The sequence below is a fragment of the Rhinoraja longicauda genome, chromosome 44 (assembly GCF_053455715.1).
Source record: "Rhinoraja longicauda isolate Sanriku21f chromosome 44, sRhiLon1.1, whole genome shotgun sequence".
Taxonomy (NCBI): Eukaryota; Metazoa; Chordata; class Chondrichthyes; order Rajiformes; family Arhynchobatidae; genus Rhinoraja; species Rhinoraja longicauda.
The window spans coordinates 6612846-6630788 of NC_135996.1; the positions used below are offsets into that span (position 1 = coordinate 6612846).

At 51.9% G+C, this 17943-nt stretch overlaps 1 protein-coding gene across 3 annotated transcripts in view; it reads right to left on the reverse strand.

The window, feature by feature from the left end:
• The window catches only part of ash1l (ash1 (absent, small, or homeotic)-like (Drosophila)), a 227793-nt gene that overhangs the window by 30478 nt on the left and 179372 nt on the right, over window positions 1–17943 (reverse strand). For all 3 annotated transcript variants that reach the window (XM_078432000.1, XM_078431999.1, XM_078431998.1), the window contains 6 exons: window positions 16839–16947; window positions 13412–13573; window positions 10753–10847; window positions 6913–7070; window positions 4143–4295; window positions 1491–1545 (listed from right to left, as the gene is read on the reverse strand). In XM_078432000.1, coding sequence (XP_078288126.1) covers window positions 1491–1545; window positions 4143–4295; window positions 6913–7070; window positions 10753–10847; window positions 13412–13573; window positions 16839–16947 — 732 coding nt within the window. The remainder of the gene's footprint in view (window positions 1–1490; window positions 1546–4142; window positions 4296–6912; window positions 7071–10752; window positions 10848–13411; window positions 13574–16838; window positions 16948–17943) is intronic.

The following is a 17943-nucleotide window of genomic DNA, read 5'->3' on the forward strand; positions in this document are numbered from 1 at the left end:
CGTGATAACCAGTAAGAGGAAAGACTATACATGATTACAATCAAGCCAATCGCAGTGTATGGATACATGATAAGGGAAAAGTGTTCAGTTATACGTGATAGCAGTAGAATTAGGCCATTCGGCCCATCAAGTCTACTCCGCCATTCAATCGTGAATCTGGAGGTGTGCGTTTTCACACTTCTGTACCTCTTGCCCGATGGGAGAGGGGAGAAGATGGAGTGACCGGGAGTGAGACTGGTCCTTGATGATGCTGCTGGCCTTGCCGAGGCAGCGTGAGGTGTAGATGGAGTCGATGGAAGGGAGGTTGGTTTGTGTGTGTGTGATGGTCTGGGCTGCTGGCCTTGCCGAGGCAGCGTGAGGTGTGGATGGAGTCGATGGAAGGGGGGTTGGTTTGTGTGTGTGTGTGATGGTCTGGGCTGCTGGCCTTGCCGAGGCAGCGTGAGGTGTAGATGGAGTCGATGGAAGGGAGGTTGGTTTGTGTGTGTGTGTGATGGTCTGGGCTGCGTCCACAATTCTCTGCAATTCCTTGCAGTCTTGGATGGAGCTGTTCCCAAGCCATTCTCCTGCCTTCTCCCCGTAACCCCTGACACCCGATTGAATCTTTCAATCTCTGCCTTCAGGGAGAACGTGCAAACTCCCTCGGTCTGAAATATTGCGTGAAGCAGGCTAGGATTTTATTCCGTGTAAAGCAGGAGGATGAGAGGAAATCTTACAGAGGTGTATACGATCATCAGGGGAACTTCTTCAGGGGTAACTTCTCCAGGGTGTATGGAACGAGCTGCCAGAGGAGGTAGTTGAGGCAGGGACTATAACAACATTTAAAAGACAATTGGACAGGTATATACATGGATAGGAAAGGTTTAGAGGGTGTAGGAGCCATTTATGCTTATAGAAACTGCCATTACAGAGGGATATGGGCCAAACGTGGGCAGGGGGGATGGGTCGGCATGGGCAAGTTGGGCCGAATGGCCTGTTTCCGTGCTGTGTGGCTGTATGAATCTATAAGAAACATAGAAATAGGTGCAGGCGGAGGCCATTCGGCCCTTCGAGCCAGCACCGCCATTCATTGTGATCATGGCTGATCGTCCACAATCAGTAACCCGTGCCTGCCTTCTCCCCATACCCTTTGATTCCGCTTGCCCCATAGAGCTCTATCTAACTCTCTTTTAAATCCATCCAGTGGATTGGCCTCAACTCTCTCTTAAACCCATCCTTAAGGCAGGCTGACATGCTGACAACATAAATGAACATAAATTCAGTCTGAATAAGGGTCTCGACCCCATTCCTTCTCTCCCGAGATGCTGCCTGACCCGCTGAGTTACTCCAGCATTTTGTGTCTACCTTCGATTTAAACCAGCGTCTGCAGTTTCATTCCCACACAACATAAATGAGCCACAGCCTGACAGGACGCTAAGGCTCCTCCATGACCTTTCTGCCCCTCAGTCCCTGCTGACCCGCTGGGTACCGCACCAGAACACACTTGTACTTACTTCTTCCTCGATGGCAGGCTGAGTAAGGGTGCGGCCAGTGATTGCTCCGATGAATCTGCAGAGAAAGTTTCAAGATCAATTATTTTTTGAAAGGATTTAAAAAAATGATGAGTTCTCGGTTCTAATGAAGGGGCTTGAATCTGAACTGTTAACTTCACTGTTTTGTTTAGTTTAGTTTAGTTTAGAGATACAGCAGGGAATCAGGCCCTTCGGCCCACCGGGTCCGTGCCGACCAGCGATCCCCGCACACTAACGCTATCCCACACACACTGGGAACAATTTGAACGTTTATACCAAAGCCAATTAACTAACAAACTTGCACGTCTTTGGAGTGTGGGAGGAAACCGAAGCACCCGGAGAAAACCCACGCAGGTCACGGGGAGAACGTACAAATGCACAAGTATGTGCATATAGACAATAGACAATAGGTGCAGGAGTAGGCCATTCGGCCCTTCGAGCCAGCACCACCATTCAATGTGATCATGGCTGATCATTCTCAATAGACAATAGACAATAGGTGCAGGAGGAGGCCATTCTGCCCTTCGAGCCAGCACCGCCATTCAATGTGATCATGGCTGATAATTCTCAATCAGTACCCCGTTCCTGCCTTCTCCCCATAACCCGTGACTCCGCTATCCTTAAGAGCTCTATCTAGCTCTCTCTTGAATGCATTCAGATAATTGGTCTCCACTGCCTTCTGAGGCAGAGAATTCCACACATTCACAACTCTCTGACTGAAAAAGTTTTTCCTCGTCTCCGTTCCAAATGGCCAACCCCTTATTCTTAAACTGTGTGGCCCCTGGTTCTGGACTCCCCCAACATTGGGAACATGTTTCCTGCCTCTAACGTGTCCAACCCCTTAATAATCTTATATGTTTCGATAAGATCCCCTCTCATCCTTCTAAATTCCAGTGTATATACAAGTCACATTCCTTGTATATGCACATACTTGGCCAATAAACATTCATTCATTCATTCAACTCTGTACAGACAGCACCCGTAGTCGGGATGGTACCCGGGTCTGTAAGCGCTGTAAGGCAGCAACTCTACCGCTGCGCCACCGTGTCGACTTGTCTCTCCAGACCCATTTCTGCTTTCATTTCAGATTTCCTTTATGATTACTTTACTGACTTAAAACTGCAACAGGTCTAATAGAAATCAAATCATTTTGGTCAAATTATTTAATTTAATGGTTTCTTAAATCAAAATACTAGTTTTATTTAGAAAGGAGAGACTTAGGTTCGATCCTGTCAATATTTTGGATTGTTTTCTGTGTTAAAGGTACTCTGAAGATGAAGTGCGTACTATCTAGGAGAAGAATTAGGCCATTCGGCCCATCAAGTCGTCTACGCCTTTCAATCATGGCTGATCTACCTATCCCTCCTAACCCCCGGTAACCCCTGACACCCGCACTGATCAAGAATCAAGGAGATAAGGAATTCCTTTGAATGAACATCTGAATGTCTTGATCTTAAGATGAGGAGGAATTTCTTTAGTCTGTGGAATTCACTGCCACAGAAGGGTATTTCTAAGGCAGAGATAGATTCTTGATTAGTACGGGTGTCAGGGGTTATGGGGAGAAGGCAGGAAAATGGGGTTAGGAGGGAGAGATAGATCAGCCATGTTTGAATGGCGGAGTAGACTTGATGGGCCGAATGGCCTAATTCTGCTCCTAGAACCTATGAACTTATGGACTACCTTAATGGTCAGAGTACTTTTAGCAATCCAAAATATTGACAGGAGTAAATCCTAAGGCTCTCCTTCCTAAAAATAGTTTGATTTAAGAAACCATCAAATTAAATAAAATAATTTGACCTAAATGATTTGACCTGTTGCAGTATTAAGTCAGTAAAGTATACATAAAGGAAATCTGAAATGAAGGCAGAAAGGGGTGAAAGGGCAGAGACAACAAGGATGGCACGGTGGCGCAGCGGTAGAGTTGCTGCCTTACAGCACTTACAGCGCCAGAGACCCTGGTTCCATCCCGACCACGGCTGCTGTCTGTATGGAATTTGTACGTTCTCCCCGTGACCTGCGTGGGTTTTCCCTCCCCCCCGGGATCTTCTGTTTCTTCCCACACTCCAAAGACGTACAGGTTTGTAGGTTAATCGGCTTGGTGTAAACGTAAAAAGTTGTCCCCAGTGTGTGTGTGTGTGTGGGAATGTGTTAAGGTTCGGGGATCGCTGGTCGGCACGGACTCGGTGGGCCGAAGGGCCTGTTTCTGCGCTGTATCTCTAAACTAAACTGTGAAGTTAACATTTCAGATTCAAAAAAGGGACAAGGTGACGTTACCGCCCCGCGCCCCATGTGACCTCACCCAGCCAGCGGCCACGTGCTCCCACTCCACCAATGGTGGCCGCCCGGGCCGGGAGGCGGGTTGCTAGGCAACCTCCATTAGGTGGCGCCCAGGCCTCCGGGCCTACACTGTCCGGAGCTAAAATGTCGGAAACCTAGAGTGTTGGGACCTAAACAGTTGGGACCTACAGCGCCGATTTAGCCCAAAATACGGGATGTCCCGGCTAATATGGGACAGTTGGCAACCCTAACCTCAAGGTAGGGCTGAAAGGGCGGTGAAGGGCCTAACTCTGTTCCTAGCGCCGATGATTCCCTCTGCCCCCTGGTGGCGGGTGGACCACGCTGGCGGCCGCCTACCTTTGTAGGACATGATGGTGTCGGAGATGTCCTTGAAGATCTGTGCCAGCCGGGCGGTGCGCGCCACCTCGATGTTCTCTTCCGCCGCCGCCAGCCGCCGGGTCCGCACCGACCGCGACGTTTGCAGTGCCGAGAACTGCGTCATGAAGACATCTGCACGCGGGGCGACAGACAGAGAGACGGGGTGAGCGAGGAGAACACCATCTCATTCCGCTCAGTGCCCGGCGAGGGCAGCCAGCAGAACAAGGCCATTCGGCCCATCAAGCCTACCCCGCCATTCAATCTACCTCCTTCTCCTCATACCATCCTTCTGCCTTCACCCCATAACTCCTGACGCCCGCACTAATCAAGAATCTATCTTATCTCAGCCGTAGAAATATCCACTGACTTGGCCTCCACAAAGAATCCCACAGATTCACCACCCTGTGACTGAAGAAATTCCTCCTCATCTCCTTCCTAAAGGAACGGCCTTTAATTCAGAGGCTGTGCCCTCTGGTCCTAGACTCTCCCACTAGTGGAAACATCCTCTACACATCCACTCTATCCAAGGAGGGTGGTCACTGGACTCAGCGGGTCAGGCAGCATCTGTGGAGAACATGGATGGGTGACGTTTCACAGAGTGCTGGAATAACTCAGCGGGTCAGGCAGCATCTGTGGAGAACATGGATAGGTGACGTTTCACAGAGTGCTGGAGTAACTCAGCGGGTCAGGCAGCATCTGTGGAGAACATGGATAGGTGACGTTTCACAGAGTGCTGGGGTAACTCAGCGGGTCAGGCAGCATCTGTGGAGAAAAATGATGAGTGACGTTTCAGGTCGGGACCCTTCTTCAGACTGAAAACCAGGTAAAAAAGCAGTTCCTATTAAATCTTTCCCCTCTCATCTTAAACTTATGCCATCTGGTTCTTGATTCTCCTACTCTGGGTAAAAGACTCTATTCCTCTCATCATTTTACACACCTCTTTGAGATCACCCCTCAGTTCTTCATCCTCAACCCCAAACACCATCTTATTGAGTTGCTCCAATGCTACGTTTCATTTTCATTTGTAGTGTTCACGTACAATCACTCAGTACCTTCAGTATAGTTTAGAGATTTGGCACGGAAACGGGCACTTCGGCCCACCGGGTCCGCGCCGACCAGCGATCCCCGCACACGAACACTATCCTGCACACACTAGGGACAATTTATACTTCTACCAAGCCAATTAACCGACAAACCTTTGGGAGTGTGGGAGGAAACTGGAGCACCCGGAGAAAACCCACGCGGGTCACGGGGAGAACTTACAAACTCTGTACAGACAGCACCCGCAGTCGGGATCGAACCCGGGTCTCTGGCGCTGCAAGGCAGCAACTCTACTGATGCGCCACCGTGACCTTCCTGAGGGGGGGAGAATCTCCAAATTGGGGCAATTAGTGACTAGGGTGGGGTGGGGGAGATGCCTACTGCAATGGGAGACAATGGGCCAGGGGGCTCGACCACCAGGTGGCAGTGTTACCGTGTTCAAGGATCAGTTCTAATTATCAGACTATCTGTCATTGCCGCCTGCCCAAGGCAACTTTGGCCCGGCAGTTTCGCTTGTAGTTAGGGGTTGCCAACTTCCCCGCTCCCAAATACGGGACAAGGTGACGTCACCGCCCCGCGCCCCACGTGACCTCACCCAGCCAGCGGCCACGTGCTCCCGCTCCACCAATGGCGGCCGCCCGGGCCCGGAGGCGGGTTGCTATGCAACCTCCGCCAGGCGGCGCTCGGGCCTACAGTGGAGGGAGGGAGAGGGGGAAGAGGGGGAAAACGGGGAGGGGGAGAGACGGGGGAGGGGGAGTGGGAAAAAAAAGGTTCGAGCCACGCAACTGTGTATAAACACCAGCTACTCGCTCAAACTCAGTGCAACTGCAACAGGGAGATGGTGAAACTACTTGCCTGGGGTTTCTCCGGGTGCTCCGGTTTCCTCGCACACTCCAAAGACGCACAGGTTTGTAGGTTTAAATTGGCCTCTTTAGGGGGCGCCATTGACAAGGGAGGGCCCCATTGACCAGGGAGGGCCCCATTGACACAAGGGAGGGCCCCATTGACACAAGGGAGGGGCCCATTGACACAAGGGAGGGCCCCATTCAAAGACTGGCTCCCAGAGCCAGCCATCAGCCAGACACAAGCAACAGCAAAGCACCAGTGCCATATCTGGCGGGGACGGCACTGGTCTCCAGCTCCCTCCTTCCCCTCTCACGCTATCTATATCTCCCTCTCCCTCTCTCTATCTCTGCCTCCCTCTCTCCATCTCTCTCTCTCCATCTCTCTCCATCTCTCTCCATCTCCATCTCCATCTCTCTCTCTCTCTCTCTCTCTCTCTCTCTCTCTCTCTCTCTCTCTCTCTTTCTCTCTCCCTCCCTCTCCCACTTCTCTTTCTCTCCCCCTCTCTATCTTGCCTTCCCTCCCTCTCTCTCTCCACCTCTCCCTATCTCTCTTCTACTCTGTCTGCCCCCTCCCTCTCCCTCCCTCCCTCCCTATCTCTACCTCCCTCTCCTTCCCTCCCTTCTCTCTCTCCCTCCCCCTCCCTCTCCTCTCTCTCCCTCCCTCTCTCTACCTCCCTCTCCTTCCCTCCCTTCTCTCTCTCCCTCCCCCTCCCTCTCCTCTCTTCTCTCTCCCTCCCTCCCTCTCTCTACCTCCCTCTCCCTCCGTCCCTTCTCTCTCTCCCTCCCTCTCCCTCCCCTCTCTCCCTCCTCTCCCTCCCTCCCGCTCCCACTCCCGCCCCCCCTCCCTCCCCCCCTCCGCGTACCAGACTTGATGTTGCCATCGTCGCGGCAGATGCCGTTCCAGCGGGTGTAGAGGGAGGCAGACTGGCTGTTGTCGGTCTCCTGCTTGGCCTCCTCTTGCTTCTGCCGCATCTTCTCCCAGTTGCGCACCAGGAACACGTGGTGCTTCAACACAAAGTTCCTGGGGAGGGAGAGAGAGGAGGGAGGAGGAGGGAGGGAGAGAGAGAGAGGGGCCCGGGGTCAGTGGAGGAAGACAGCGGGGCGCACCGCCAGCGCTCAAACGGGCACGGACTCGGCGGCACGGTGGGTAGTGCGGCTGCCTCACCGCGCCAGAGACCCGCGGTCATACGACATAGAGGCAGAATTAGGCCATCCGGAGTCCACTCCGCCATTCGGTCATCTCACCCACTCAACCCCAACCTCCTGCCTTCTCCCCCATAACCTTTTACAGCCGGACTAATCAAAAACCTATCAATCTCCATTTTAAACATACCCACCGACTTGTGGCCTCCACGGCCGTCTGTGGCAATGAATCCCACGGATTCACCGCCCACTGGCTAAAGAAATCCCTCCTCGTCTCCATTCAACCCTGAACTCAGGTGCTGTCTGAGTGGAGTTAGCCCGTTTAGTTTAGTTGGGTTTAGTTTAGAGATACGGCGCGGAAACAGGCCCCTTTCGGCCCACCGGGTCCGCGCCGACCAGCGATCCCCGCACACTAATACTATCCTACACACACTAGGGGCAAGCCAATTAACCTACAAACCTGCACGTCTTTGGAGTGTGGGAGGATACCGAAGATCTCAGAGAACAGGGCGGCACGGTGGCGCAGCGGTAGAGTTGCTGCCTTACAGCGAATGCAGCGCCGGAGACTCAGGTTCGATCCTGACCACGGACGCCGTCTGTACGGAGTTTGTACGTTCTCCCCGTGACCTGCGTGAGTTTTCTCCGAGATCTTCGGTTTCCTCCCACACTCCAAAGACGTGCAGGTTTGTAGGTTAATTGACTGGGTAAATGTTAAAATTGTCCCTAGTGTGTGTAGGATAGTGTTAATGTGCGGGGATCGCTGGGCGGCGTGGACTCGGTGGGCCGAAGGGCCTGTTTCCACGCTGTATCTCTAAATCTAAAATCTAAAAAAATCTAAAAATCTATCTAAAGTTGGAGGAGTCAATGTTCATACCGCTGGGCTGCAAGCTGCCCAAGCAAAATATGAGGTGCTGTTCCTCCAATTTGCGTTGGGCCTCACTATGGCACTGGAGGAGGCCCATGACAGAAAGGTCAGACTGGGAGTGGGAGGGGGCGTTGAGGTGCTCAGCCACCGGGAGATCAGGTTGGTTAAGGCGGACTGAGCGAAGGTGTTGAGCGAAACGATCGCCGAGCCTGCGTTTGGTCTCGCCGATGTAGAGAAGTTAGTGTTGACGACAGCTTAGAATCAGAGTGCATCTGAAACAACGCCCACGCCAGTCAGAGCAAGATGAATTAATAATGAGAACAGCTACTACTCCACTGGATGCCAAACACTTAAATAAATCAGTGCACATTTATTTAAGCTCCAATAAAATCCCCACGGGACAGGATTAATTTGTAATAATACCGCAAGAACTCAGCTCAACATGCACACGCCCAAAGTCCCAGTCTGTTCCCGGCAGATTGTTTCTCCCACTCTCTATTCCCCCCGGCTCCTCTTCTCTGCAGCTGCGTCTGACCGGGAGGCCAGGGCTGGCAGAGGGCCTGCCACCAGCTCCCACCCCCTGGGCCGTGGTGGTGCCCAGGGGCGGCACGCTGGCGCAGCGGGTAGAGACACTGCCTCAGAGGTATTCACAAAATGCTGGAGTAACTCAGCGGGTCAGGCAGCATCTCAGGAGAGAGGGAATGGGTGACGTTTCGGGTCTGAAGAAGGGTCTCGACCCGAACGTCACCCATTCCCTCTCTCCGAGATGCTGCCTGACCCGCTGAGTTACTCCAGCATCTTGTGATACCTTCGATTTGTACCAGCATCTGCAGTTATTTTCCTACACGAGCTGCTTCCTCACACCGCCAGGGGCAAGGCTTCCATCCTGACCCCGGGTGCTGCCTCTGTGTGTGTGTGTGGGGTGTGTGTGTGTGTGTGTGTCTCCATGTGTGTGTGTGTGTCTCCATGTGTGTGTGTATGTGTGTGTCTCCGTGTGTGTGTCTCTGTATGTGTGTGCGTGTGTGTGGCCCTGTGTGTGTGTGTGTATGGCCATGTGTGTGTGTGTGTGTGTGTGTGTGGCCATGTGTGTGTGTGTGGCCATGTGTGTGTGTGTGTATGGCCGTGTGTGTGTGTGTGTGTGTGTGGCCCTGTGTGTGTGTGTGGGGTGTGTGTGTGTGTGTGTGTGTGTGTGGCCCTGTGTGTGTGTGTGTATGGCCATGTGTGTGTGTGTGTGTGGCCCTGTGTGTGTGTGTGTATGGCCATGTGTGTGTGTGTGTGTGTGGCCCTGTGTGTGTGTGTGTATGGCCATGTGTGTGTGTGTGTGTGTGTGTGTGTGTGTGGCCATGTGTGTGTGTGTGGCCATGTGTGTATGTCTGGCCGTGTGTGTGTGTAGCCCTGTGTGTGTGTGTGTGTGGCCCTGTGTGTGTGTGGCCCTGTGTGTGTTGGTCTCCGTGTGTGTGTGTGTGTGTGTGTGTGTGTGTGTGTGTCTCTGTATTTGTGTGTGTGTGGCTCCATGTGTGGAGATTGCACATTCTCCCTTTGACCACATGCGTTACATTCCAGATCCTCTATTAAATCTACTCCCCCTCACTTTAAACGTATGTCCTCTGGTTGTCGATTCTGGGAAAAAGACCTGTTCTACTGTTTATGGTTTAGTTTATTGTCATGTGTACTGAGGTACACATAAAGCTTATGTGGCGTGCCATCCAGTCAGCGGAAAGATAACACATGATTACAATCGAGCCATTTACAGTGTACAGATACATGATAAGGGAATAACGTTTAGTGCAAGGCAAAGCCAGCAAAGTCCGATCAAGGATAGTCCGAGGGTCACCAATGAGGTAGATAGTAGTTCAGCACTGCTCTCTGGTTGTGGTAGGATGGTTCAGTTGCCTGATAATCTGATTGCCTGGATCTTATAGAAAGTTACAAAATTCTTAAGGGGTTGGACAGGCTAGATGCAGGAAGATTGTTCCCGATGTTGGGGAAGTCCAGAACAAGGGGTCACAGTTTAAGGATAAGGGGGAAGCCTTTTAGGACCGAGATGAGAACGTTTTTTTTCACACAGAGAGTGGTGAATCTGTGGAATTCTCTGCCACAGAAGGTAGCTGAGGCCAGTTCATTGGCTATATTTAAGAGGGAGTTAGATGTGGCCCTTATGGCTAAAGGGATCAGGAGGTATGGAGAGAAGGCAGGTACGGGATACTGAGTTGGATGATCAGCCATGATCATATTGAATGGCGGTGCGTACAGGCTCGAAGGGCCGAATGGCCTACTCCTGCATCTATTTTCTATGTTTCTATGTTTCTATAACAGCCGGGAAGAAACTGCCCCTGAATTTGGAGGTGTGCGTTTTCACACTTCTGTACCTCTTGCCCGATGGGAGAGGGGAGAAGAGGGAGTGACCGGGGTGAGACTGGTCCTTGATTATGCTGCTGGCCTTGCCGAGGCAGCGTGAGGTGTAGATGGAGTCGATGGAAGGGATATAGACACAAAAAGCTGGAGTATCTCAGCGGGACAGGAGTTTGGTTCGTGTGATGGTCTGGGCTGCGGCCACAACTCGCGGCAAAACTCCTCTCATGATCTTGTATGCGTCTGTAAGATCGCCCCTCAGACTAGCCCAGTGTGTCACGGTTGGCCGGCATGGTGAGGGCGGCGCACGGCACGGTGGTGGGGGCCGGGCAGCAGGTCCTACCTCTCTCTGTTGGACATGGGCTTCATCTGGTGCGGCTGGCTCAGCTTGGTGGGGTTGCCGACAATCTCGCTTGGCTCCTCCGACACGTGCCCTCTCTGTCAGGAGGAAACAGAAGACAAGGGGGGAGGGGGGGGGGGTCAGACACGGAAAACGGCTTGCTGCGCCCGACCCGCGCCCGACCCGTCCATGTGACGCACGACCACCACTCAAGACATGCGACTTTTTGATTACAACTAGGGTTGCCAATAGACAATAGGTGCAGGAGGAGACCATTCGGCCCTTCGAGCCAGCACCGCCATTCAATGTGATCATGGCAGATCATTCTCAATCAGTACCCCGTTCCTGCCTTCTCCCCATACCCCCTGACTCCGCTATCCTTAAGAGCTCTATCCAGCTCTCTCTTGAATGCATCCAGAGAATTGGCCTCCACTGCCCTCTGAGGCAGAGAATTCCACAGATTCACAACTCTCTGAGTGAAAAAGTTTTTCCTCATCTCTGTTCTAAATGGCCGACCCCTTATTCTTAAACTGTGGCCCCTTGTTCTGGACTCCCCCAACATTAGGAACATGTTTCCTGCCTCTAACGTGTTCAACCCCTTAATAATCTTATACGTTTCGATAAGATCCCCTCTCATCCTTCTAAATTCCAGTGTATACAAGCCTAGTCGCTCCAGTCTTTCAACATATGACAGTCCCGCCATTCCGGGAATTAACCTAGTAAACCTACGCTGCACGCCCTCAATAGCAAGAATATCCTTCCTCAAATTTGGAGACCAAAACTGCACATAGTACTCCAGGTGCGATCTCACTAGGGCCCTGTACAACTGTAGAAGGACCTCTTTGCTCCTATACTCAACTCCCCATGTTATGGGAGATTGCTTGTGTCTTCCTTAGTGAAGACAGATCCAAAGTACTGGTTCAACTCGTCTGCCATTTCCTTGTTCCCCATAATAAATTCCCCTGCTTTCCCTTGTTAGCCGGGACATCCCGTATTTTGAGTTAAATTGGTTTGTCCTGCATGGGACCGCCCTTGTCCTGTATTGGGCCCGGACGGCGCTGTAGGCCCGGACACTGTAGGCCCGAACGCTGTAGGCCCAGACGCTGTAGGCCCAGACGCTGTAGGCCCGGACATTGTAGCCCGGGGGGCCGCTGTAGGCCTGGGCGTCGCCTGACGGAGGTTGCATAGCAACCCACCTTCCGGCCTGGGCGGCTGCCATTGGTGGAGCGGGAGCACGTGGCTGCTGGCTGGGTGAGGTCCTGTGGGGCGCGGGGCGGTGACGTCACCTTGTCCCGTATTTGGGAGTGAGGAAGTTGGCAACCCTAATAACAACCCACAGCGGGTGAAGGCCCTGGTCATCTCAGGACGTCCAACGTCTCTCTCTCGCCCCTTCTGAGTGCACGGAAACAGGCCCTTCGGCCCACCGAGTCCGTGCCAACCACCGATCACCCCGTACACCAGCACTATCCTACACACACTGGGGACAATTTACAATCTTTACCAAAGCCAATTAACCTACAAAGCCGCACGTCTTTGGAGTGTGGGAGGAAACCGGAGCACCCGGAGAAAGGAGAGGCTTAGGATTCACTCCTGTCAATATTTTGGATTACTTTTAGACAATAGACAGTAGGTGCAGGAGTCGGCCATTCAAGCCAGCACCGCCATTCAATGTGATCATGGCTGATCATCCACAATCAGTACCCCGTTCCTGCCCTCTATCCATACCCCCTGACTCCGCTATTCTAAAGAGCTCTATCTAGCTCTCTCTTGAATGCATCCAGAGAATTGGCCTCCACTGCCTTCTGAGGCAGAGAATTCCACAGATTTACAACTCTCTGACTGAAAAAGGTTTTCCTCATCTCCGTTCTAAATGGCCTACCCCTTATTCTTAAACTGTGGCCCCTGGTTCTGGACTCCCCCAACATCGGGAACATGTTTCCTGCCTCTAGCATGTCCGATCTTAATAATCTTATATGTTTCAATAAGATCCCCTCTCATCCTTCTAAATTCCAGTGTATACAAGCCCAGTCGCTCCATTCTTTCGACATACGGCAGTCCCGCCATCCCGGGGATTAACCTGGTGAACCTACGCTGCACGCCCTCAATAGCAAGAATGTCCTTCCACAAATTTGGAGACCAAAACTGCACACAGTACTCCAGGTGCGGTCTCACTAGGGCCCGGTACAACTGCAGGAGGACCTCTTTGCTCCTAGATTCAACTCCTCTTGTCATGAAGCCCAACATGCCGTTAGCTTTCTTCACTGCCTGCTGTACCTGCATGCTAACTTTCAGTGACTAAAAGTAGTTAAAAAGTAGTGTTAAAAGTGCACTGAAGATGAAGGAGGGAGGGAAGGGAGGGTAGGGTGGGAAGGGAGGAAGGGTAGGGAGGGAGGGTAGGGTAGGGAGGGAGTGTAGGGAGGCAGGGAGGGTAGGGAAGGAAGGGTAGGGGTGGAGGGTAGGGAGTGAGGGTAGGGAGGGAGGGTAGGGAGTGAGGGTAGGGAGGGAGGGTAGGGGTAGAGGGAGGGTACGGAGGGAGGGTAGGTGTGGAGGGAGGGAGGGAGGGTAGGGGGGAGGGTAGGGAGGGAGGGTAGAGGGAGGGAGGGTAGGGGGAGGGAGGGTGGAGAGGGAGGGCAGGGGGGAGGGTAGGGAGGGAGGGACCCACCCTCTTCTTTAATCGGTGCTTGGACTTCCTCTTCTCCTTCAAGCGGCCCGGTTTCTTCTGTCCGTTCGCCTGCTGACCGTTCTTGTTCAGCAGCCCGTTCATCCTCTGGCTCCGGCCGCCGATGATGCCGCGGCACCTCTCCGCCCCGCACATGCACAGTTGCTGCGATACAAAACAAAAGCACCCACGGCGCCATTTTAGTAGGCAGAACCTTCCTGAAACATTTAAAAAGAAAAGTAACAAAAAGCTGTGAATTGATAGATATATTCTACATTCTAATGGTATCATCACACATACTACTGACTACGGGTGCTGCACTGTAAGGAGTTTGTACGTTCTCCCCGTGACCTGCGTGGGTTTTCTCCGAGATCTTCGGTTTCCTCCCACACTCCAAAGACGTACAGGTATGTAGGTTAATTGGCTGGGTGAATGTAAAAATTGTCCCTAGTGGGTGTAGGATAGTGTTAATGTACGGGGATCACTGGGCGGCACGGACTTGGAGGGCCGAAAAGGCCTGTTTCCGGCTGTATACATATGATATGATATGATATGATACTGTTCATCACACATACTGTTCCCCCATACTGTTCCCCTGATTACACTGCGAGAGGCATAGTGAACGGCAGGGTCTGCTTACTAAAATGGCGGGACTAGCCTACTAAAATGGCGGTTTTGCCTACTAAAATGGCGGACGTCACACTCCTTTGCGTGCTACACTTCAGTACAGGCGATTTCAATGGAGTGGTCCATCTAGTTCCTTTAGTATCTTTGCTGGGGAGTGTTGTAGAGCAGAGGGGCACAGTAGATAAGACACAAAAAACCAGGAGGATCTCAGTGCATCAGAAAACATCTCTGGATAAAAGGAGCAGGTGACGTTTCGGGTCGAGGCCCTTCTTCGGACTGCCTGACCCGCTGAGTTACTCTGGCATTTTGTGTCTAACTTCGGTGTAAGCCAGCATCTGCAGTTCCTTCCAACACGTGTAAACGGATGACAGCTGGTTTAAATTTCTTGTTATGACCACATTAGTGCATTTTAGAATTATTTTTGGAGTAAAGTTTCTATTGAAATTTAGTTAAAAAGGGTGGAGGCAGAGTAAACCTCCTTGTCCTGACTCTAGTTTAGTTTAGATAGTTTAGATAGGAACTTTAGATAGTTCCTCCGTCCCTCCCTTCCCCTCCTCCTTCCCAGATCTCTCTCTATCTTCCTGTCTCTACCTATATCCTTCCTTTGTCCCGCCCCCCTGACATTTGGTCTCCAAATTTGAGGAAGGATATTCTTGCTATTGAGGGCGTGCAGCGTAGGTTTATTAGGTTAATTCCCAGAATGGCGGGACTGTCATATGTTGAAAGACTGGAGCGACTAGGTTTGTATACACTGAAATTTAGAAGGATGAGAGGGGATCTTAACGAAACGTATAAGATTATTAAGGGGTTGGACACGTTAGAGGCAGGAAACATGTTCCCAATGTTGGGGGAGTCCAGAACCAGGGGCCACAGTTTAAGAATAAGGGGTAGGCCATTTGGAACAGTGATGAGGAAAAACTTTTTTAGTCAGAGAGTTGTGAATCTGTGGAATTCTCTGCCTCAGAGGGCAGTGGATGCCAATTCTCTGAATACATTCAAGAGAGAGCTGGATAGAGCTCTTAATGATAGCGGAGTCAGGGGGTCTGGGGAGAAGGCAGGAACGGGGTATTGAATGAGAATTAACAGCCATGATCACTTTGAATGGCGGTGCTGGCTCGAAGGGCCGAATGGCCTACTCCTGCACCTATTGTCTATCAGTCTGAAGAAGGGTCTCGACCCGAAACATCACCCATTCCTTCTCTCCAGAGATGCTGCCTGACCTGCTGAGTTACTCCAGCATTTTGTGAATAAATCTAGTTGAGTTTATTGTCACGTGTTCCGAGATACAGTGAAATCCTTGTGTTGCGTGCTAACCAGTCAGCGGAAAGACAATACATGATGACAATCAAACCAATTACAGTGTAGATACATGATAAGGGAACGATATTCAGTGCAAGATAAAGCCAGTAAAGTCTGTTCAAGGATACCCTCCTAGTGAGACACACGATGGCTCTTTAGATTTTGGACTTTGGAGATACAGCGCGGCAACAGGCCCATCGGCCCGCCAGTCCGCGCCGACCAGCGATCACCCCGTACGCTAACACTATCCTACACACACCCGGGAAAATGTCACCATTTGCAGAAACTAATTAACCAGTAAACCTGCGCGTCTTTGGAGTGCGGGAGCAAACCGCAACGCCCGGAGAAAACCCACGCAGGTCACGGGGGGAACGTACAAACGCCGTACAGACATCGTCCGTGGTCAGGGTGAAACCTGGGTCTCCGGCGTTGTACAGCAGCAACTCTACCCGCTGCGCCACCGTGCCGGAGATACATAGAAAATAGGTGCAGGAGTAGGCCATTCGGCCCTTCGAGCCTGTACGCACCGCCATTCAATATGATCATGGCTGATCATTCAACTCAGTATCCCGTACCTGCCTTCTCTCCATACCCCCTGATCCCTTTAGCCACAAGGGCCACATCTAACTCCCTCTTAAATATAGCCAATGAACCGGCCTCAACTACCTTCTGTGGCAGAGAATTCCACAGATTCACCACTCTCTGTGTGAAAAAAAACGTTCTCACCTCAGTCCTAAAAGAATTCCCCCTTTTCCTTAAACTGTGACCCCTTGTTCTGGACTTCCCCAACATCGGGAACAATCTTCCTGCATCCAGCCTGTCCAACCCCTTAAGAATTTTGTGCGTTTCTATAAGATCCCCCCTCAATCTTCTAAATTCCAGCGAGTACAAGCCTAGTCGCTCCAGTCTATCAACATATGACAGTCCCGCCATTCCGGGAATTAACCTAGTGAACCTACGCTGCACGCCCTCAATAGCACTTTGGAGTGTTGGGGGAAACCGCAGCACCCGGAGAAAACCCACGCAGGTCACGGGGGGAACGTACAAACGCCGTACAGACAGCGCCCGTGGTCAGGGTGAAACCTGGGTCTCCGGCGCTGTGAGACAGCAGCTCTACCCGCTGCCCCACCGTGCCGCCCTAACTATTAAAGAGTTTTAAAAAAGGGAGAGACAGGAGACTGCAGATGCCGGAATCCTGAGCAGATAAAACACAGGCAGCAACTCGACCGCTGAGCCACTGACGTGATCACTTTAGTTCCCCCCATTTAGAGAAGCTTTCAGCTGCATTCTTAGTTTAGTTTAGCTTAGAGATACATGGCGGGAACAGGCCCTTCGGCCCACCGGGTCTGCGCCAACCAGCGATCCCCGCACACCAACACACACTGGGGACAATTTACACTTACACCCAAGCCGATTAGCCTACAAACCCGCACGTCTTTGTAGCGTGGGAGGAAACCGGAGATCTAGGGCTGCATTCTGGACACAAGGCAGTGGCGGGCGTTACCTGCTTTTCCAAGTTGAAGGAGTGGAAGTTGTAGTCGTAGGTGAGTTCCGTGCCGGCGATCACGTCTTTCAGAGCGAACAGCCCGATCCTGTACACGCCGTTGACCGACCTGCAGGGGGCAGAGTAGGGCAGGGCGGGAGAGGCAGAGGGAGGGTGAGTGAGTTCAGGAGCCATCCATTGTCACGTGGCCGAGAACAACAACCATTCTTAGCGCCAGGACGTCACGTGGCAGCTCTGCAAGGATTTTGGTCCGACCGCATTTGGAGTACAGGCACCTTGCGATTTACGCGGGGGCTACGTGCTTGAAAAACAGTTTAGTCTAGAGATACAGCGCGGAAACAGGCCCTTCGGCCCACCGAGTCCGTGCTGACCACCGATCCCCGCACACTAACACTATCCTACACACACTAGGGACAATTTTAGATTTATATGGATGTCAGGGGTTATGGGGTGAAGGAAGGAGAATGGGGTTATGAGGGAGAGATTGAATGGCAGATTAGACTTGATGGGCCGAATGGCACTGTCCCACACACACTAAGGACAATTTTACATTTATACCAAGCCAATTACCCCCACAAACCTGCACGTCTTTGGAGTGTGGGAGGAAACCGGAGCGCCCGGAGAAAACCCACGCAGGTCACGGGGAGAACGTTACAAACTCCGTACAGACAGCACCTGTAGTCGGGATGGAACCCGGGTCTCCGGCGCTGTGAGGCAGCAACTCTACCGCTGCGCCACCGTGCCACCCGTAAATCAAAAGTGCATAAATGAAACATAAAACTGAATACGCTGTCAGCAGTAAATTTGAGTGCGCTGTTCTGAAAATACCCGCGCGTAAATCAAGCCTCGGTGTTAAAAAAAAACAAACACGTTATTTTAACAACGCATAAATTAAACACGTGTAAAATGCGAGGTGTCTGTATTGCGTGCAGTTCTGAGGTAGACACAAAATGCTGGAGTAACTCAGTGGGTCAGGCAGCATCTACTGTTGTAGGTAGACACAAAATGCTGGAGTAACTCAGTGGGTCAGGCAGCATCTACTGTTGTAGGTAGACACAAAATGCTGGAGTAACTCAGTGGGTCAGGCAGCATCTACTGTTGTAGG